Source organism: Sorghum bicolor, chromosome 1 (genome assembly GCF_000003195.3).
Source record: "Sorghum bicolor cultivar BTx623 chromosome 1, Sorghum_bicolor_NCBIv3, whole genome shotgun sequence".
Classification (NCBI taxonomy): Eukaryota; Viridiplantae; Streptophyta; class Magnoliopsida; order Poales; family Poaceae; genus Sorghum; species Sorghum bicolor.
Window position 1 is genome coordinate 2,442,801 of NC_012870.2, and position 21,572 is coordinate 2,464,372.

Below are 21,572 nucleotides of genomic sequence, written 5' to 3' on the forward strand. Positions count from 1 at the left end.
CGGTGGTTGGGACTAAAATTTAATATGTGTCACATCAGATGTTATATGGGGTGGTCTATGGGGTATGCAAATACTAATAGAAAAACAAATTCTGTCAGTACTTCGTGAGACAAATTTATTAAACCTAATTAATCTATCATTAGCATATGTGTTACTATAGCAATTGGTGTCTAATCATAAACTAATTAGACTTTAAAAATAGTCTCGCTAATTAGTCTCTAATTATATTTTTAGTTTCATAAATAATCTATATTTAATATTTGATGCATGTGTCCAAACATCAGATGTGATAGTGACTACTCCCTCTGTCCCTTTTTAATTGTCGCTGTTGGTGTGCGTGCTACAAGTTTGACTCGATTTTGTAGAAAATACGTGCATCATTTGTATCTCCAAATAAATTTGTTAAAAAACTAGATTCAAATATCTTTCTAATGATATTAATTATGTATTATAAATATTAATATTTTTTAATATATAATTGCCGGCAGTTATTTTTCGGGAAACGCAAGCGACAATTAAAAAGGGACGGAGGGAGTAAAGTTTAGCAGCAGTAACCAAAGGGGCCTAACTCAAATTCAAATTTAAACATCTATAACATAAAACGTAAGTGACTCCTTGGCATCATCTCATGGGATAGATCAGCTAACTCAAATTAAAATTTAAACATCTGTAACAGTGTAAAGTAGCATTTCTTAATTCAATCGTAGTTCAGGGTTTCTTCTCCAAAAGTTGCCTCTTTATCTGCCACCACTTGCTCGCTTATCAGTGGGCGACCAGGGGCGCGTTGGGCCCTTGTCCGGACGGGAACGGGACGGTTTTATAAAGAAGGCTTCTATTAGCCGCGTACAGATAGACAAGCAACTCCAGTCCAACCACCAAGAACAACCGGAACAGAAGAGGAGAGGAGAAGAGAAGAGAAGAGAGGAGGCTCCCCAGTTGGTACCAATTCTCGCAGAGATAAGGAGAAGCAATCAGACATGAGAACCCAAGCGCTGTTCTTCCTGACATTCGCCCTTCTCGCCGTGCTCGCGCAATCCAGCAACAGGCACCACCACCACCACCACCACTCCCAGGTTCAAAGCAGAGGTAGGCGCCCCGATTCCTTCTCTGCTCTTGCCAAAAAAAGTCCCCTCTTTTGAGGTTTTCCGACCAGTGAATGAATCCAAGATTTTTTTGGGTCCTCCCCCCCCCCCCCCCCCCCCCCCCCCCCGGTTTCGGCAGGAAAGCTCTAAAATTTGTTCTTTTTTGTTTTCCTTGTTGTTCAGTCTGGCTCACGCGTTCCGAATCGATCTCTGGTTTCAGGGCAGGGAGGAGGAGGAGGAGGGGAGCTTGCGAGCCGGGGCAAGGCGGCGGCGCGAGCGTGGCCGTGCTGCGACAGCTGCGGCGGGTGCACCAAGTCGGAGCCGCGGCGGTGCCAGTGCCTGGACGCGGTGCCCCGCGGGTGCCACCCGGCGTGCAGGGACTGCGTCAAGTCCAGTCTCAGCGCCGACCCGCCGGTGTACCAGTGCATGGACCGCGTCCCCAACTTCTGCCAGCGCCGCTGCACCGCGCCCGCCGCCGCGCACTGACCGCCCGCCCGGCCGTGCTGACGACTGATTTCTGCTTTGCTCTTTGACCCACCAACCGCTCCCACCGCCCACCCGCCGCCGGATCCTGTGTCTCAAGGCCAGCTGTGGATTAGGATTTTTGTGTGTGTAAAAACTACATAGAGATGAAGAATCTGTAATCTTGGACGCTGCAGTGGTGTCCTTTTTTTTTTTCTGTGTATGTGTATGGTTGACTCTTGTTGTCTGTGAGGAGATGAGCACGGTGAATCACCGAGATTGGAGAAAAGACACTGGCTTTTCTTGCCGTTTAGTATGAGCTTTCGTCAGGGATCGTTCGTCTGGATTTTTTCGAAAACATGCCTTGGTGGATATTTTGGGAGCAGAGCACAGACGCTCGTGCCTGTTCATGACTGTAGATGATGATGGACCTGGACGCAAATCCGGTCTCCGGCGGCAGGTCGAGGACGAGGCTGTGAGCCAGGCTCATCCACCGAAACAGGAAGGTTGCTCTGCACCTCAAAAAAAAAAAAAAAGAGTTGCTCTCTCTGATCCTGAAAGTGGAGTGGATGTGGAGAGGCTCCAGCAAGCGACTCCGCGCGAGCGTATTGAAAACGCGGCGCAGGGCGCACTCACCCTTCTGGTTCTGGGTCAGTTTCACGAGCCAGATGCGCATTTCTCACGCGGATATGCGGCAATTGTACGCCGTGTCAAGTTGCAGAGGCAGGCAGCAAGGCTCATGGAACCTGCGGGAAGGAATATCCCATCCCAACAAGAAGCCTTCGTGGTCGCTGAAGAGGCTTTGGCTTTGGTTTTATTGGTGACCACGGATTGATGGCAAAAATCGACAAGCCGGTGGGCTTTTGTCTACTGTAGATCCTGTTCGTTTATGTTTATAATCACCGGATAATAGTTATTACGATTCTTGATTTTGCTAATTCGAGTTTGTAATACAGATTTTTGCTGGGATTCTTGTCTTTTTTTCCGATTTTAAGTGAAAACAATCACGGCCAAAGCAATACTCCCTCCATCCTAAATTGTAAGTCGTTTGACTTTTTTTACTCCAAGTTTGACCACTCGTTTTATTCAAAAAATTTGTGCAAATATAGTCAAATTTTAAGTCATTCTTGAAGAATTTTTATTAATAAACCAATACATAACAAAAAAAAATAATATTTTGTATAAAATTTTGAATAAGACGAGTGGTCAAACTTGATATTAAAAAAGTCAAACGACTTACAATTTGGAATGGAGTGAGTATATTTTAGTAGTATCTATTCCTCACAGTTTTATATAGTCATTTGATTTAGAGGAATATAATAGTCTCAGTACCCTTCATCATAATACATCCCGCGGCAAGTGCGTCGTGTTTCTTTGGCTGATCTGTATTAGTAACTACTAAGGCCCTGTTTAGTTCTCCACCCAAAAAATTTTCATCCATCCCATCGAATCTTTGGACACATGTATGAAACATTAAATGTAGATGAAAAAATAAACTAATTACACAGTTTGGTTGAAAATCGCGAGACGAATCTTTTAAGCCTAGTTAGTCCATGATTAGGCTTAAGTGCTACAGTAACCCACATGTGCTAATGACATATTAATTATACTTAATAGATTCGTCTTGCAGTTTCCTGACGAGTTATGTAATTTGTTTTTTTATTAGTTTCTAAAAACCCCTCCCGACATCCTTCCGACATATCCGATGTGACACTCCAAAAATTTTCATCTTCAATCTAAACAGGCCCTAAGACAAATCGTTGGCCCCCTGTGATGAGCTGATGATCTGGTCTAGCTAAAAGAAACGCCATGCACGGTTGAATACGCTCACTTCAGTGGCCTCATGGACCACATGAGAAGGACGGCCCCGCACGTGCTAACACAAGAGGAAAAAGTCTCACGGAAGCAATGGCCCGCAAGGAAATCGGCCCAAACAACCTCAGCCCAGGAGGAGAGGACGATTCGGCAGCAGAGCGGAGACGGGCACTCCTCTCCCTACTCCCATATTCGTCTTCTCGTTTAGCACCACCTCGCCAGTGGAAGGCAGACGCGCCGCGAGCTCCCGCTATAAGAAGAGCGCCCCCTGCCCCGTTGTACCATACTTACCTGGACGGGGTCGACGGGTGGTCATGAAGGCCCGTGGCCTAGGTCAGTGGCCCTCATTGCACATTAGAGGGCGCGCTGGCTTACCATCTCCCCAAGAGGGAGAGTGGACGTCATAATTTGTGGTAGAGGGGGTACGCGTTCGCGCGGCCCCCGTCAAATCTAAAAAACAAAAATCTTGTACTCTGCCTGTAGAAAGTGAACGAATTACTTTAAGATAGGCCTTGTTTAGTTTATTTTGAAAACCAAAAAGTTTTCAAGATTTTCTGTCAATCTTGTGGCATATACATGAAACATTAAATATAGACGAAAACAAAAACTAATTACACAGTTTAGCTGGAAATCACGAGACGATTTTTTTAATCCTAGATAGTCTATGATTGGATAATATTTGTCACAAACAAACGAAAGTGCTACAGTTCCGAAAAGTGAAGCCATAATATAAATATATAATATATTTATGATATGATAAATAAAAAAAGATATCTAAATATAAATAATATTATACACTGTAGTGAAGGAAAGGTTTGGTTCTCTGCCTTGTTTAGTTCGTAAAATTTTGATTTTTGGGCTACGGTAGCACTTTTGTTTTTATTGTTTTTGGCTACTGTAGTACTTTCGTTTTTATTTGAGAAACATTGTCCACGGAAAATCTTGAAAATTTTTGCGAACTAAACAAGACCTAAAGTTCTTGGTCGGACTGAGGACTTGTTTAGTTGCCAAAAAATTTTACAAAATTTTTCAGATTCCTCATCACATCAAATCTTTAGACGTATACATGAAGTATTAAATATAGATGAAAATAAAAACTAATTACATAGTTTGATTTGAATTGACGAGACGAATCTTTTGAGCTTAGTTAGTCTATGATGGGACAATATTTGTCAAATATAAATGGAATTGATACTATTTACATTTTGCAAAATTTTTTAGAACGAAACAAGGCCTGAATTTCAAATTTCAATATTGTATAGGATTACTTTACTGTTTGACCAATTTAAATTTGTAAACGAGTGATGATAAGTTATATGACGTCGCGTTTACTATTTTTCTTAGTGGTACACGTGCAAAACCACGCTGACGAAGCTGACCCAGCAATGGCGACCCTCGGCCTGTTCCCCTCTTCAGTCGCCGCATCCACCGCCACCATTCGCGCCCCCGCCCCCACCGGGCCGACCAGCGCCAGCACCCGCCAACCCCCGCACGCCCGCCGCCTCCCGGTCCTCGGACGCCGCGCGCCGGCGATGGACGCCCTCCGCGTGTCGGGGGCCGCCGAGCCCCTCCTCTTCCCCGCCGCCACCGCCGCCGGGGGGCACCCCAGGCTCCGCGTACGCTGCCCGACCGACCCTGACCCCTCCTGCCGCGGCTAAACATAGCCCTTGCCCGCCCCTGCTATTCTGGGGAGGGAGGCGGCGGCTCTCGCTGGTGGTGAAAGGTCTGACGGAATGGAGGATGTGCAGGTGCGGACCCACGTGCAGGGCGGGGGCGGCGCCGGGCGTGGCGCCGCGGCGGAGGGGGACGCCGCCTTCTCGTGGGCACCCGTCATCCTCCCGTAAGATATTTTCTCGGATTGTAGCGTTTGGGGGGATCGTCTGGAACGCACGCGCGCTGGGTGTTGAATTAGGATGCGTTTCTAGTCCGATTCAACCCTCCACACTGTCTGATTTGATGTACTATGTTGTGGAATCGATGCACTGTGAAATTGTATGTGCAATGCTGTGGAATTAGGCAATCAATGCACTGTGAAATTGTATGTACAATGTTCTGGAATTAGGCAACCGATGCACTGTGAATTGCTTGTTGAATGTTAACTTGTTCAGGGTATTGAACTATTGATGAGGACTTGACTTCATAAGTCATAGTGGAATTGTCCTGCTGTACACTGCATCTCAGCAAATATGCTAGCATTTTCAAACTGTGATCCTTCCATTTCAAGCAGTCATAAAATGCATGATGATATAATTTAGGATCTGTCTAATATTTTTCTAAAGTCTGAAGGAATTTGTTAATTTGGAGCTTGGCTTCAGCGATACTTGTCATATCAATTCTGCTTGGTGTAGACATTCGAAAATAAACAAACAAAAAGGCGGTAATTGGGAATCCTATCGAGCTTGCAACCTCTCAGTACTGATGATCACTGTTTGGAACCTAGGTTCTTCTTCCCTGCGTTGGGCGGTCTCCTTTTCGGCTATGACATTGGCGCAACCTCTGGAGCAACCATCTCTGTGCAAGTTAGTCCATGATTTGGTTGTTTTTTTTTTTTTGTGAGTTTTTTCTAGTCGGCATAAAGTCTCACTGCCACTGGTGTATTCCTCTTCAGTCTCCTGATCTAAGTGGCACCGATTGGTTCAGCTTGTCATCTTTGCAACTAGGGCTTGTGGTAATCCAAATTTCTAATTTACCTATGCTTTCACTTCTCCTTTCACATATCAGTTATCAGGATGAAAATGAGTTTCCTTCCTTTTTTATTCAGGCCAGCAGTTCACTTTATGGTGCTCTTGGTGGCTCTCTTCTTGCATACCGCATTGCAGATTTTCTAGGTGAATTAAAAAGCTACACCTTTTTTAATTGTCCTTATCATTTTTTTGATAAGGATGTGAACAACTACCATCTTCATGCAGGAAGGAGAATAGAATTGGTCACCGCAGCTGCATTATATATTGTCGGTGCTTTAGTCACTGGATTTGCCCCTAATTTTGTAGTGCTAATCATAGGTCGTGTCTTGTATGGGATTGGTATTGGTTTGGTGAGTATCTGCAGGTACACACATGTTTTTTATTTTCTTTTTCTAGAATGGCCCCAGGTAATTGCTATTAAACGAACCTAATTTATTATTGCATGTAGGAAATAATCTTCTGGGGACAAATAACTATACATTCACTCAATCTGAGGAACACGACATTCACTGATATAAACTTATAAAGCTGTGATGTCCGATTGCAGTTCTCTGATATGTAGTCATTTGCTGAAGTGTGTAACGTCAAAACTAGTTGGCTGATGTAGCTTTATGGCCATGTTCTGATATAGTAGATATAAAACGTACTTGCACTTGATTTTTCTGATATTTTGATGATGGGTTAAACAAACATATTGCTGTTGGTTTGAAATATATTGTTTGCTAAGGTATTTAATATAACTTTCTGCTTTAATTCGTGAGGTAGTTGGGCACTGTTTTTTTTATTTACAGTGCCATGTTTCCACCAACTTTTAACATCACTAGCATCCAAATTGTCCAATGCTCCAAAGGGATTGATATGTCTTGACTCTTGATGAAAGATGGGCCTCACCTGTGTCACTGATAGTAGCAAATAAGGGATTATGCAAATTGCAATGGTAGGAAAAGGATTTATCCTAGTAACAATCGGAGAGGAATAGAATCCTAGTAACAATTGAAGAGGAATAGAATCCTAGTAACAATTGAAGAGGAATACAATTGCAAAGGAGCAGTGCATATTCAGCTAGGGGTTTGGGAGAGTTGGTGTTATGCCACTGAACCATTATGGTGCTCTGTGCCAGGCAATGCATGGTGCCCCTCTTTATATTGCGGAGACTTCTCCTTCACAAATACGTGGAACATTGATATCTTTGAAGGAGCTGTTTATTGTGTTAGGAATACTGGTAACTACCAAATCTTCCGTGCGTTCTAATTTCATATACCCATTTCATGCTTGCTGACTATTAAATAATGTTGTGCAGTTAGGATACTTTGTAGGAAGTCTTGAAATTGACAATGTAGGAGGATGGCGGTACATGTTTGGTTTTAGTGCTCCACTTGCAGTTATTATGGCTATTGGTATGTGGACTTTACCATCTTCACCAAGATGGCTACTTCTCAGGGCAGTTCAAGGAAAGGCTTCTATGGAGGATAATAAAAAGAAGGCAATTCAAGCCCTTAGAACATTGAGGGGCCGATCAGCAAGTGAAAAGGTTTTGACAGATGATGTTGAAGATACAATTGTCTCTATTAAGGCTGCCTATGCAGGACAGGAAGCTGAAGGAAACGTTTGGGAGGTATTTGAGGGAGCTAGCTTGAAGGCCTTCACTATTGGCGGAGGTCTGGTTCTGTTTCAGCAGGTATTTTGTTCTCCTTTGCTGGTTCTTTTTGAGTGGTAGTATGGACATGCTGGTTTGGTGTTATCGAGCTAAACTCTTATTTGGCAGATAACAGGTCAACCAAGTGTTCTATATTATGCAGCTTCAATACTTCAGGTACCAATATTTTGCTCTGAATCTGTTGGTGGTATAGTTTTTGTATAGAAAGGAGAAGTAGGATACTGTTATCTGCCCTTTGCATTTCTTGAATTCACACAATTCAACATCTCCATCACTCACTAAAGGATGCCATGTGTAGACTGCTGGGTACTCAGCTGCATCAGATGCTGCCAAAGTAGCAATTTTGATTGGGTTGTTCAAGGTAATTTAAAGGATCTACATCAGTACTAATATAATAGCTATTTCTGTATCAAAATGTGTATGCAGAAATCTAAGGATGTTATGTTTCCTTTTAATTTTGAGTGTGTGTAACAAATCTATTGTTCGCAGTTGCTAATGACAGGTGTTGCGGTATTTAAAGTTGACGATGTTGGAAGGCGCCCATTGTTGATAGGAGGTGTTGGTGGAATTGTGAGTATTTATTCCTTCCTTCTACTTTTGATAAGCTCTACATTTTACGTGGACAGTGGCACATACACATACTCAAACTAGGAGGATTCTCCGTGCGTTTTCGCAGGTATGAAGAAGGAATACAAATAGGTTAGAGTGTTAATCACTAAGAATCGGGAGATGTATATGTATGGTGTTGGTAATGCAGCAATACATGTGAATAAATGATGTGGTTTGCTTGTGTGAATAGCTTGAATGAAGACATAATGACATGTGTTAGTTGGATGTGTTGGTGATGCTGGTGTGGACACTTTGCATGACGAGATAATCAAATGTGCTATGTGCTAATGGGATGTTGTAGTGGATGCTGATGTGGACACTTTGCATGACAAGAGAAATAGCTAGTAGGGTTTATCTTTATAAGAGATATAGATTTAATCTGCAATCCCGCTTAACATGAACACTAAACAATACTAGTATTTTAGGTACGGTATTGATCTATATTCGAATGGGATACTTGGTTAACTTAGTAACTTTATGCATGTTCCATCAGGCTTGTATTCTAGGTTCTGACTAAATTAACCTGTAAATGCAGGCTTTGTCACTCTTCCTACTGGCAGCTTATTACAAGATTCTGGACGGCTTCCCCTTCGTTGCTGTTGGCGCATTACTTCTTTATGTCGGTGCTTACCAGGTCAGGCCTTCAGTTCTGTTCAAGGGGCCTGACAATCAGAACAATTTGTTTCTTAGGAATCCACAAGCTTATTGTGTGCCTTTGTATTTCAGGTCTCATTTGGTCCAATTAGTTGGCTAATGGTGTCTGAAATCTTTCCACTCCGAACAAGAGGACGTGGGATCAGCCTTGCAGTACTAACAAATTTCGGCTCGAACGCTTTGGTGACATTTGCATTTTCACCCTTGAAGGTATTGCTTCTCATAGTTGCTACCTCATGTTCAATTTCATGATGTCTAGTTCCTTCAAGCGGAGACCCCAAAATAGTAAATTACATAAAAAATAAACGTGCCAACATCCAGTAGTTGTGCCCCATGAATGCTTCTCCACTAAATAGTCATTTTTATCCTTCGTCATAGAGAAAACTCTTGTACCTCTTGTATGATCAAAGTTCAGCCTCTTGTTAGGTCGAAACTCTAGAATAGTTTATTGTGACTATCTATTCAAAGTAATGATATGAAACCTTTCTTTTTATTTAAACCTTTCTTTTTATTTAAACCTTTCTTTTTATTTTGCACAAATATGGGAACAAACTACACTGTTGTGGTTTTTACAATGGATACTTCTCTGTGTGCCACAGGAGTTCCTTGGGCCAGCCAATATATTTTTCCTGTTTGGCGTCATAGCAGTGCTCTCCCTGGTGTTTGTGATCCTCGTTGTTCCGGAGACCAAAGGACTGAGCCTGGAGGAGATCGAGTCTAAGATCCTGAAGTAAAATCGTGTGATCATGGCTCTACAGCCCCAGTTGGAGACCTGAAATATCAATGCCATTTTCAAAATGGTCGCTCGCTAGTCTGTCCAAGTTTCAGAACTTGAGTACATATGCATGACGTCTCTCGGTGTAAAGCTTCGACCTCTTTCTCCTAGTGTAGTTAATATTTCTGAACATTCTTAGTATATCTGTAGTTGAGTCATAATCACGTCCCACTGTAAGACCTCGTCCGCAGTTGCTGCCTGTAACTGTAAGTAATCTCAATGGTCTTGTGTCCATCTATGCTGTAATCTGCATGTCACTAGTAAAAGCTGCTCAGCTGCCGTGTTCTGCAGAACTTGCATGTTTACGCCTGTGTGCTGGTGTAAAACTGTGCTCGCATAAGATTGCCATGTTTTGTGAGTGACTTTCCCTTATTCCTGTTATGTATTTCTTTAATCTTTTTTAATAATCCAAAAAAAAGAGGAAGGCATGAGTTCGCCCATTCATTTTTTTTTCAACAGGGAGACTGCAGTATTCCTGCTGGGGAAATGCCTCATGTTCGACAAGTACTATGTCAGTGCCGCAATGGAAAACAACCAACATTGCTATTACCACTTGACAGATGGATGCATCTGCACCTAGACTTTGTTTAGCGTCAGCATCACAGGACACACATATCACAATCAAGGAGCCCATCAGGCAGCAACGTGGCAGGCAATGGAAGTCTGACAATCACATATTATGGTTGCTTATTATTCAGCATTGGTTAAGGTCGTCCATGAGACAGCAGTTAAAAATATTCTTCTGGCGAGATGGCTTATTTGGTGTAGTTTATTTGGGTAGTGACGAGATGGCTTGTCCTGACGCATCTGGCCCATATTGCGTCCTGGTGGGGAACGGGATCGTGCACTGAATAATATATTGTATACTATATAGTACTCTTCTGATTCGTCCAAGTACAGTACATATGGACGGAAACAATCCAAGACTACGATAAATGCAAATGCAGATAAATAAAATTTAGCGATACGTACTAGGACGTACACGTTAGCTACTGTCATCGTATAAGCAAATATGTTAGTACAATTTCCGTAGATATATAGGCCTTAGGTCCTGTTATGCAGCCAAACAGTTAAAACTTTTGGAAAAATGAGCACTTTTTGGAAGAATGGATCTAAATAGGGGCTTGTAAAACTTAGCTGTAAAGATTTGGAATTTGGGACCTTAGAGCCCAAAACTGTGTAAACTTGCTTAGAGACCCGTGTCTTGTGTGTTGGTGTTGCAGACCAAAAAATTTGGGAAGCATCTAAACACCTATTTGAATGTAAAGTTTACAGCCAAAAGTTTTGGATGTAAAGATTTAGGATCTAAACAGGCCCTTAGTTGAACCTAAAATCTAAAAACTTTTTAAGATATTCTATCACATCGAATTTTGCGACACATGCATAAGGTATTAAATATAGATAAAGAATACTAATTGCACAGTTTGTCCGTAATTTACGAGATGAATTTTTAAGACTAGTTAGTTCATAATTGAATAATAATTATAAAATACGAATAAAAGTGCTACAGTACTCAGTAACTTTTCAACTAACAAATAAGGCCATAGTTTGACAAATAGGAGTACTGACACATCGTGGATATACGTGAGAACATATGAAAAGTGTTCAAATTACGGGGCTGAGCTTTCATGTGCCATGTACCGATCAATAGCGATTGTTCTTGCACATCACAGTAGTTCTCGTTTATTTTAGGCCTTGTTTAGATCCAAAGAACTTTTTATATTTTGACACGGTAGCATTTTTGTTTTTATTTGACAAATATGACTTAAAAGATTCGTCTCGCGATTTACAGACAAACTGCGTAATTAGTTTTTATTTTTATCTATATTTAAAGCTTCATGCATATGCCGCAAGATTCGATGTGACGAGAAATCTTGAAAAGTTTTTGGTTTTTGAGGTGAAGTAAACAACACCTTAGTTTTGTTGTTTTCCGCGGTTAGATTCTTGCTTATAAAACACGTAAGAACCCAATATTCCAACGCTAATTATTGTGCCGGACAGATTGGCACAGAACTCAGGATTAGTAAAAGCAATACGACGAAAAATAGAAACAAGCTAATACGCCCCCACATCCATATGCACGTACTAGCTACTACTGGTGGAAGACGACGATGTGATGTACAGTACCTGCTAGATGGAAGACGACGTTGTGATGTACCTGCCCGGGAACATGGATTCGTACGTGAGAGTGAGAGAGAGATTCTTCCAATCTTTCATTCAGCTGCGTGCCATTCCTCTTTGCTCATTAAGGTTTTGTTTAGATGCGAAAAGATTTTAGATTTCGCTACGTTTGTGAAAAATATTGTCCAATAATGGACTAACTAGGATCGAAAGATTCGTCTCACGATTTACAGTTAAACTGTGCAATTAGTTTTTATTTTCGTCTATATTTAATGCTTCATACATGTGCCGAAAGATTCGATGTGACAGAAAATTTTAAAAACTTTTTGGTTTTTTAGGTGAACTAAACAAGGGCTCAGTTGCGATTCAGCTGTAGCTAATAGCGAGAGTGATTTTTTTTACTCCACCGACAACTCAGCAAGGCAACCAACGAACATGCATGTCGAGACCGCTGACCACCGCGTGAGACCTGACCGACGCGGGATCGATTGGTCGTGGCAGAGACCTCCTGTGCTAGCTGTGAATGGCCGCTAGTCATGCTAGGGGTCTCGCGTACAGTACATACGTGTTTCTGTGCAGGCCCGCTCGCCGACTGCCTGTATACCGTATAGTACAGTACAGTACAGTATTGTGTGAACTGCTTGGACCTGACGATCTGAAACATGTCGCAAGCATGCATGCAAAGAGGGCAGCGGCAGGCGTCACACTGCGTCAGCGTCAGTACGTCCGTGGTCCGTGGACGATGGGTCGTCCATCACTAGCCGACGGCCGACTTGGGTACTGGGGGCAAGGGCTGACCGGCCGTTTGCACGCAGGCGCAGTTGTACATGTGTGCCCAGTGCCCACTCTCCGTCCCTAAATATACGTCGTTTAATAATATTTATGATACATAATTTATATCATTAAATGAATATTTAGATTTAATTTTTTACTAAATTTTTAAAATAAAAATATTACAAATATTTTTATAAATTGAATCAAAATTGTCGACATAAGTGAAGGATACTATGCCTCTACGTACCTACACTTAGGGCCTTGTTTAGTTCTTTGCTGAAATTTTTTCGGGACACTGTAGCACTTTCGTTTGTTTGTGGTAATTATTGTCCAATCATAGACTAACTAGATTCAAAAGATTCGTCTCGTAAATTTCGACCAAGCTGTACAATTAGTTTTAAATTTAGTTTATATTTAATATTCCATACATGCGTCTAAACAATTCGATGTGACAGAGAATCTTGAAAAGTTTTTGGATTTTGGGTGGAAGTAAACAAGGCCCTACCAAGTGAAGCACTTGCATTGCAGCATACAACTACAACTCTATAAAGTGCATGTGCATGCACCCACGGAAAGTTCCTCGAGCTGATGCCTGATGGCACAAGCACACACGCACTACACGTGCATGCATGCAGACTACTCCAACGAAACAAGGCCTTGTTTAGATATGAAATTTTTTTGGATTTCGGTACCGTAATACTTTCGTTTGTTTATACTAAATATTGTCCAATAATAGATTAACTAAGGTCAAAAGATTCATCTTATAATTTAAAGTCAAATTAACTAAGGGCAAAATTAACTTTACCCGGGTTCTCATTATTTTTGTATCTACGAGAACATGCAACTGCTACTCCTCCTAGTGATATTTCTCGATCGTAATAATGGTACGCGAGTATTTGCTTGGTCATGAGATGGTTTGTCCTGGTAGAGGAATCGTGAATAGAACTCCTCCTAGTGATATTTCTCTCGATCGTAATAATGGTCGCCGTCTTTATTTTTTTTTTACAACAAAACAATAAGTGGTACCATTATTACCAATGGTATGGTGATTAGTGTCTGCTCGATCGACAGCCAATTTTTTTCTGTTTTTTTTGTGTGAACTTGTAGGATTTTTTTATAGTGTGACGAGCTTTGATTAAGTTGTAGCCTCCAATAAGTAACAGTAATAAGATACTTCCTCTATTTCACGTTTTAGGTTATTTTGTATTTTTTGACACATTTTTTGTATATACTCTAAAATATAATTCAGAATGGAAGCAGTATAAAGATACTCGATATATGGCCTGTTTAATCTTGAGAAAAAAGATATTTCGAGTAGAAGAGCACAAGTTTATTCTTGGGTGGAAAATACTGCTAATTAAGGCCTTGTTTAGTTCACCCCAAAAACCAAAAAAATTTCAAGATTCTCTGTCACATCGAATCTTGCGGCACATGCATGAAGTATTAAATAGACAAAAACAAAAACTAATTGCACAGTTTGCCTGTAAATCATGAGATCAATCTTTTGAGGCTAATTAGTTTATGATTGGATAATATTTGTCAAATAAAAATGAAAATACTACAATATCGAAATCCATAAAATTTTCGAAACTAAACAAGGCCTAAGCTATGAATAGAAGAGCGGTTGAATTATTTTTTTACGATTCTTATCTAGGCGACTAATTTTCTAGTCCTGTTTTGGCGTGATGTAGCTTTCACTATTGGAAACTAGGTCTTTGTCTAGTGCCAGAGGCTCTGCCGAGTGCCACACTCGGTAAAGAAAAACACTTGACAAAAAGATGCTCTGCCATACCAGACACTCAGCAAAGCTTGGGCCTTTGCCGAATGTCTGGGGTACTACACAAAGACCCAGTCTCCAGTAGTATTTGCTGCATGCTTCCTACTTTCAACCAACAAGCGCCAACCATTCAATTCAAAATCCAACTACACTACTACAGTAAAGCATCGCTGATTGATTAATTTCCAGACTAGAATCTCCCTTATTTTTTTTAAACAAAAGATGAAACAATATAATAGATCAGCAGGACCCAGGGTCAAGCACATGAAACAATAACCCCATGCCTATCTGCAGGAAGACACTCCATGGTAGCATGAACAGGAGCAGGAAGCATATCAACGAGTCTCAAGTGAGAGCGGGATGCATATGGTCTACGAGTCTACGACTAGCGAGACCGCTCGCTCGGCTGCCTGCCGAACGAACGCCGGCCGGCCTAGCTACATCTTGTTCGTCAAGGCCAGTACGGTCCTGAAGTACGCCGGCGACCACACCACCGCCCGTCTACGGCCGGCCGGTCGCGGTTCCAGACGTTTATTAGTGAATAAAATCAAACGGAATTATCAAGGGCACATTATTTAACTTTACCGCGTCGAGACCTGTCGTTCCTACATCTCCCGGCCCGGTCCAGTCGCGCTTTTTTTTCCAAGAGAGAGCAGCCAACCAGCGCTCCCCTCCGATCTGATGCCGTTCCCGTCGCCGTCTCCTTCCCCCTCCACGTCCCTCTCCCCGCACGCGGCGCGGACCACCCCTGCCCTCCCTACACGGTCGCACGAGAAACCCAGGCGCTAGCTAGCTCACCGGTGTAGACCCCGATCCATGACTTATATTATTGCAGCTGCTCCGGAAGCCATAACTATAAGCCGAGTACAGCCTGAGTTTCGCCGGCTGCTGTGCTGCGAGATCACCATCCCCGCCTGTTCCAGCTCCACCATGGCGGCGGCGGCGGCTGTTACTGCCGTGCGCGTGCTGGTGCCCGTGCTGCTTCTCGCTCTGGCTCGAGGCGGCGGCTCAGCGCCTGCCGCACCCGTCCAGTTCACGTTCACCGGCTTCGCGCGCGAGAACGTGACGACCAGCGGCGCGGCCGCCGTGGCCACCGGCGGCGGCCTCCTGCAGCTCACCAACGCGACCAACTGGGTGTTCGGCCACGCCTTCTACCCGGCGCCGCTGCGCTTCAAGGACCCCGCCACGGGCGCGCCGATCTCCTTCTCCACCACCTTCGTCGCCGCCATCCTGCCGCGGTACCCGGACGCGCACGGCCACGGGCTCGCCTTCGCGCTCGCGCCGTCCGCGGCCGGCCCGGCTCAAGCCGTCGCGGGGAAGTATCTCGGCCTGTTCAACACGTCGGACAACGTCGGCAACGGGACCACGAGCGAGGTCGTCGCCGTCGAGCTCGACACGGCGATGGACGTGGAGTTCGACGACATCAACAACAACCACGTCGGGGTCGACGTCCACAGCCTTAGGTCCGTAGCGTCCAAGTCCGCCGGGTCCGTCGACGTCGCCCTGGCCAGCGGGAAGCTCCTGCAGGTGTGGATCGAGTACGACGGCGCGACTACGCGCCTCGAGGTGACCGTGTCGGCGGCGGCGGTTGGCGTGCCCAGGCCGCCCGTCCCGCTCGTGTCTTGCAAAGTCAACCTCTCGTCGGCGGTGGCGGACCAAACGTACGTCGGCTTCTCGGCCGCGAACGGCGCCGCCTCGAGCTCGCACTACGTTCTTGGCTGGAGCTTCCTTCTCGGCGGTGGCCGCGCGCCGGACCTCGACCTGTCCAAGCTGCCGCGGCTCCCGCCGCCGCCGTCTGGGCACAAGAAGGCGACGGAGCTGCCGCTGCTCCTATCACTCATCCTCCTCGCCGTCGTGGTGCTCCTCGTGGCGTCAGCGGCCGTCACTCTATGCGTCGTCTGGCGCCGCCGGCGGTTCGCCGAGGAGCAGGAGGACTGGGAGGTCGAGTACGGCCCTCACCGGATCAGCTACAGGGACCTGCACGCCGCCACCAGGGGTTTCCGCGACGTCATCGGCGGCGGCGGCTTCGGCGTCGTGTACCGCGGCATGCTCCCGCCGCAGCCTGGCGGTGTCGAGGTCGCCGTCAAGAAGGTGTCCCAAGACTCGCGGCAGGGCCTGCGCGAGTTCGTCTCGGAGATCGCCAGCTTGAGCCGGCTGCGCCACCGCAACCTGGTCCAGCTCCTCGGCTACTGCCGGCGGCGGGGCGAGCTGCTGCTCGTCTACGACTACATGGTCAACGGCAGCCTCGACAAGCGCCTGTTCGGCGCCGGCGGCAACGAGCCGGCTCTGAGCTGGGAGCAGCGTGCCAAGATCGTCCGGGACGTCGCCGCCGGGCTGCTGTACCTGCACGAGGGGTGGGAGCAGGTGGTGGTGCACCGCGACATCAAGTCCGCCAACGTGCTCCTTGACGGCGACATGAACGGCAAGCTCAGCGACTTCGGCCTCGCACGGCTCTACGACCACGGCAGCGACTCGCGGACGACGCACGTCATCGGGACGCTCGGGTACCTCGCACCGGAGATGATCAAGACGGGCAAGGCCACGCCCAGCTCGGACGTGTTCGCCTTCGGCGCCTTCCTGCTCGAGGTGGCCTGCGGTCGGAGGCCCATGGAGTCACTCGGCAACAATGGCGACCCGGCGGGGCTCGTCGACAGCGTCCTCGATCGCTGGAAGGCCGGGAGGATCAAAGACGCCAGGGACCCTAGGATCGGCAAGTGCGACGAGGACGATCTCGAGCTGGTGCTCAAGCTCGGGTTGCTGTGCTCGCACCCTGACCCCCGCTGCCGCCCAAACATGAGGGAGGTGGTGCAGATACTGGAAGGCGCTGCGCCGGTGCCGGAGACGCCACCGGAGGATCTAGGCGGCGCCGGCGTCAGGATCTTTGGATGCTACGAGTCGTTCGATGAGTTCGTCAACGTGTTCCCGGCGACGTTCGAGATCACCGCCGCCACGCCGCCGCCACCTTGTTCGCCTTCTAGCGCCGAGCACCACCAGCTAATCTCCGGCTGAGCTCTGCCATCACCATCAGTTCTCATCACTAATAAATTGAAAGTAAATAACTTATTGTCACTAAATTAATAATTCTCTTGTCACTAAACTGCAAATTTGTACTGCCGTGCGTAGGATGCAAGGTTGGAATTAAAAAGAGAGTAGTTAGGGGATTATTAGGTGTTGTAAATCTTATCTACTAGAAGGTGAACATAGGATATCGATCATCAGACAGTTTTAGGCATAAATCAAAGAGAGATTTTTGAACCTTTGTTGTCATATACATATCCTGAGGCGAGCACTATGGCCTTGTTTAGTTTGCCAAATTTTTTTTGACTTTGGCCGTAGCATTTTTGTTTGTATTTAACAATTATTGTCGAATCACATACTAAATGGATCAAAAGATTTATCTCGCAAATTACAGGCAAACTATACAATTAGTTTTTGTTTTCGTTTATATTTAATGCTCCATACATGCGTTCAAAAATTTATTGTAACGGGGAATCTTCAAAAATTTTGGAAACTAAATCGGGCCTATATAAATCAGCTTGAATTATTTCTTGCATATTTTAGAAGAATCGAAATATGTGAGTATCAAGAACAGGCAAAAGACTAAGATCATCGTTACAAGGTCCGATGGGGCGGTGCCATCCTAGGTTTTAGAATTTGATGGTCCCACCTTCTCATTTGCCACCCCTCGTGCTGTTTTCAGTAAATTATGTGGTCCGCTAGTGGTTATTGTGCGATACATGGCCTCAGGCGTGTCCTCACCATTAGTGGCACGTCCTGAGTAATCAAGGTTCGCGGCGTTTACTCGACCTTGTGGAAGAGAATCTTCTACCGTTCCGCCAATGCCTCACCTTTCCGCCAATGCCTCGGGAGAGTTCTTACCGTTAGGTTGACTTTTTTTTTTGATGACGATGGAGTCATCTTTGTGTTGTGCTTGGTAGGAGGGATGAAGAGGCATGGATATGAATTTGATTTCCATTAGCAACCGTCGGTGTGAGGTTCACATGTCACTCGGTTTTCACTTTGTTCTCTCCCCCACCAGTCCTCATCCACCACGGTTTGCTCAATTCGTTCCATGCTTGATTCACCGCCACCATGGGCCATAGGGGAGCTTGCTCGACCACCAATGGCGGGGCTCTCCCGGTAGCCCCCACGCTAGAGCTCGGTGGGGCTCTTCCTATCATTCTCGGTGGCCCTGTCCCAAGCGGTATCCTCCATGCCGGACATCCATGCCCTCTTCCCCCTACCCACGTAGGGAAGAGGAGAAGTGAAGAGATTGGAGAGAACAACATCACCGTGGGATAAAGTGCATAACACATTTTGGGAGACATATGCATCCTCAAATCTAGAGGAATATTTGTCTCTAAGGATTGCTTCAGTTCCCTTTGTCCTCAAACCAAACACCAATGAAAGTGGTATCACCACACTACGTCCTATCCCATCATCTCAACAAAACGTTATTTAGGGACGCATATGGATCACAAGACTAAAATTAGTTCATCATGGGATAATAGGCTAAAATTGGATTAATCGTAGTCTCCATTTCTCTTAGTCTATGAGTAGTTGATGTTTAGTTTTTCTATTTGACATCTAAAATCAGGACTAATTTTTAGTCAGCGTGATCCCAACACCCCCAAAGAAGGAAGTGTGAAGCATGGTCTTGGCTTGAAGGAACTGAGAGATACTTCAACCTGCTTATATATCAGGTTGTTGTAAAAAAACTGTTTACCAGGGATAAAAAGGATCACAAGAACCTAAAAGCCAATGTAAAACCATAAAACCCTTCTTTTGACCAAGATGGACTGGAGCACCGGAAGAAGATATCTGAACTCTAAATTTCTTAAGGACCTAAATAGATATAGATAGTAAGAATATATTACTCTGCTCGTCGTCTTCCTGGATAAAGAGCTCCTTTTAAGTTTAGAGCTTTTAAAACTGGTCTTTTAAACATTGTTTGCAGAAAAATGGAAGAAAGACACATATGATTTGCTCCATGTGATTTGCTGGCTGCCCGGTTGACTAATCTCCATCCAGTTTGTTTGTTCAGATGGGCCACTGTGCCGGTGAACAATGCAGGTCTATCCACATTCCACAATCGAGTCACCTACTAGTTTGGACATATTATTGCTAAAAAAACTCCAAAAACTTGAAACTTAAGGACGATGTGCTCCAAACCCAACGAAATTTGAACTTTAGTTAAATCTCGGCATAAACAACAGATTATAAATGAAGCAACTAACATCAGTCAAGTTGGGTTTTTTTTTTGGGGGGGGGGGGGGGGGGTCTATTGTTTCGTAGATGGCAACCTAAAAAATGACATCTAAAAGAGTTCGCGGGATCATGAATCATGGTAAGATGACCATGGAAGATTTACCCCTCATCATAGTGCCAATGTGAAAAAACGTGAATACACGCTATGAATTGTGGATTATCTGTACTAAACCTCATGTAAGTGTTTGTTTTATACATACTTCCATGGTAACTTGGGTGACAAATTAACATTCCTAGAGACAACTACACAACATATCAACACGAATACTTCTGGATCCTTGCGGTATTCTCTAAACTCAGGTAGGCATAACATGAGCAACACGGGCGCTCATAGTTAATTGAGAGCTAGCACTATGTCACCATGAAAGAGGATGTTACAAGAACAAATTACAAACACACAAGCACAAATAAACACATAATCGAAATGAGCTTGATTGATAGCCCAGATAGTGTTGACAACCTTGATGGGGTGGTGGATGGTGCTGACCTGGATGGATAGCCTTGATGGTACGGAACAGATATTAGAAGCTTTAATTTCAAGATTGTATATTTTCACATGAGGTGTTGTCAGTTTTAAGGTTTGTTGTCTCATTCTCACTTGATCGGAGGTGCGCTTGAGCTTCTCTACCAGCTATTTGTAGTGTTTTTTTCATAATAAATCAGCAAATAATACTTTCAACTATGATTTTTTAGTCAAACAAATAGATTGAGTCTACATGTGTTCTTTAGTGGTAAGCGTGTACTTTTTTATGTTAGTTGTATTGCATAGTCTGTTCGTTGGCTAAAAAAAGAAGTTTTATGCGTATGTAATAAATTAAAAGATGTCATTTTGTCGGACTGGTCGCGATGAAACATAATGCTGATTGAAATTAAAAACAGACGAGACACGAGAGACTGACAAGTATTGAAAGAAATTAAATTGAATGGGGGAGGCTCCAAACTGTTTGGCTGAAAAGTCATAGCTGAAAATGTTATTAATTGATTTATTAAAAAAATACTATTAAATAACTAGCAGATTTAGTAGATAAGCTCAAGTGAACAGACTAAACGATGTTGACTAGGTGGCTCAATGCAGAAAATATAAACTGCAATGACGTGGGGAAAGCAATGACACATCATCAGTTAAACTGCGATCCAGGTCAGTCCTACACTGCTGATGGCACTCCCGATGCAAAAATTGTCATAGTTTTTATAAACATTAATTGTACTCTACCTAATCGTTTTGTTGATATGGTAAGATGGTTATTTAAGAAATAAAGTAAAAAATCAAAGAAACTGGGTCTAAATTATTCTATAGAAACCATTTATTAGGATCATAATATCTATATATAGTGTAAAAAAAAAGTATAGCACTGGCCCTAATGCCTTGCCGCCGCGCGCCGAGGTGCTTGTTGATGAGAGCAGGTTAGTAGTGAACGGCACGGCACACAGTGATTTCGAAATACAGTGACAAATTCCACTCGTATATAAGAGCGAGCGAGTACTAGTACGCAGTGATTATTGTTGTCTATTCTGAATTGGGTCTCTTTCTGGAATGCAGGAAGAAGCAGTACTACCTGTTGACGTGCATACAATGCAAGGCAGCAAGGGTTGTTGTTTGGTTTGGTGTACGTAGTAGGTGTGGTGCAATGGATCGGATAGTGATATGCACAAATGCACGCAGCAGGATCCCTCTGCTTTGCCCGGGCCGGGCCGTTCGTCCTCAGTTGACTTCCGTTCGGTATCAACTGCCGCATAAGTTAGGCAAAGCCTACAACTTGGCCCTGAAGCTAGATAACCTCAGCCCTGGCGATTGTGTGGAAACAAATTCAATTTTCAAGATTTTTCATCATATTAAATCTTTAGATTTATATATAGAACATTAAATATAGACAAAAACTAATTACATAATTTG

The 21,572-nt window shown here is 44.2% G+C and overlaps 3 protein-coding genes across 4 annotated transcripts; all 3 read left to right on the forward strand.

Annotated features, from left to right (window-relative positions):
• On the forward strand, positions 777-1,878 carry LOC8057035 (Bowman-Birk type trypsin inhibitor). 2 transcript variants are annotated; one of them, XM_021456383.1, is made up of 2 exons: positions 777-1,086; positions 1,266-1,878. In XM_021456383.1, the coding sequence occupies exons 1-2, from the start codon at positions 978-980 to the stop codon at positions 1,613-1,615; spliced, it is 459 nt and encodes a 152-aa protein (XP_021312058.1). In that variant the 5' UTR covers positions 777-977; the 3' UTR covers positions 1,616-1,878. The 2 variants fall into 2 exon arrangements, with proteins under 2 accessions (XP_021312058.1, XP_021312065.1); XM_021456390.1 differs by having other exon boundaries at positions 781-1,086; positions 1,303-1,878.
• Positions 4,565-10,110, forward strand: LOC8057036 (D-xylose-proton symporter-like 3, chloroplastic). The gene is made up of 14 exons (XM_021451203.1): positions 4,565-4,975; positions 5,108-5,199; positions 5,800-5,878; positions 5,968-6,027; positions 6,121-6,187; positions 6,269-6,393; positions 7,164-7,265; positions 7,344-7,721; positions 7,809-7,856; positions 7,999-8,061; positions 8,190-8,270; positions 8,845-8,943; positions 9,036-9,173; positions 9,563-10,110. The coding sequence occupies exons 1-14, from the start codon at positions 4,664-4,666 to the stop codon at positions 9,695-9,697; spliced, it is 1,779 nt and encodes a 592-aa protein (XP_021306878.1). The 5' UTR covers positions 4,565-4,663; the 3' UTR covers positions 9,698-10,110.
• On the forward strand, positions 15,078-17,679 carry LOC8057037 (L-type lectin-domain containing receptor kinase IV.1). The gene has a single exon (XM_021459588.1). It carries the CDS (start codon positions 15,227-15,229, stop codon positions 17,417-17,419), a length of 2,193 nt encoding a protein of 730 aa, XP_021315263.1. The 5' UTR covers positions 15,078-15,226; the 3' UTR covers positions 17,420-17,679.

Bases quoted from the DNA above. Each gene is read 5' to 3' on its own strand.
- LOC8057035 (XM_021456383.1), top strand. From the start codon at position 978: ATGAGAACCCAAGCGCTGTTCTTCCTGACATTCGCCCTTCTCGCCGTG. The intron at 1,087-1,265 runs GTAGGCGCCCCG...CTTGTTGTTCAG, and splicing joins CTCCCAGGTTCAAAGCAGAG to TCTGGCTCACGCGTTCCGAA.
- LOC8057037 (XM_021459588.1), top strand. From the start codon at position 15,227: ATGACTTATATTATTGCAGCTGCTCCGGAAGCCATAACTATAAGCCGA.
- LOC8057036 (XM_021451203.1), top strand. From the start codon at position 4,664: ATGATAAGTTATATGACGTCGCGTTTACTATTTTTCTTAGTGGTACAC. The intron at 5,200-5,799 runs GTAAGATATTTT...TTTGGAACCTAG, and splicing joins TGGGCACCCGTCATCCTCCC to GTTCTTCTTCCCTGCGTTGG. The intron at 8,271-8,844 runs GTGAGTATTTAT...CTGTAAATGCAG, and splicing joins TAGGAGGTGTTGGTGGAATT to GCTTTGTCACTCTTCCTACT.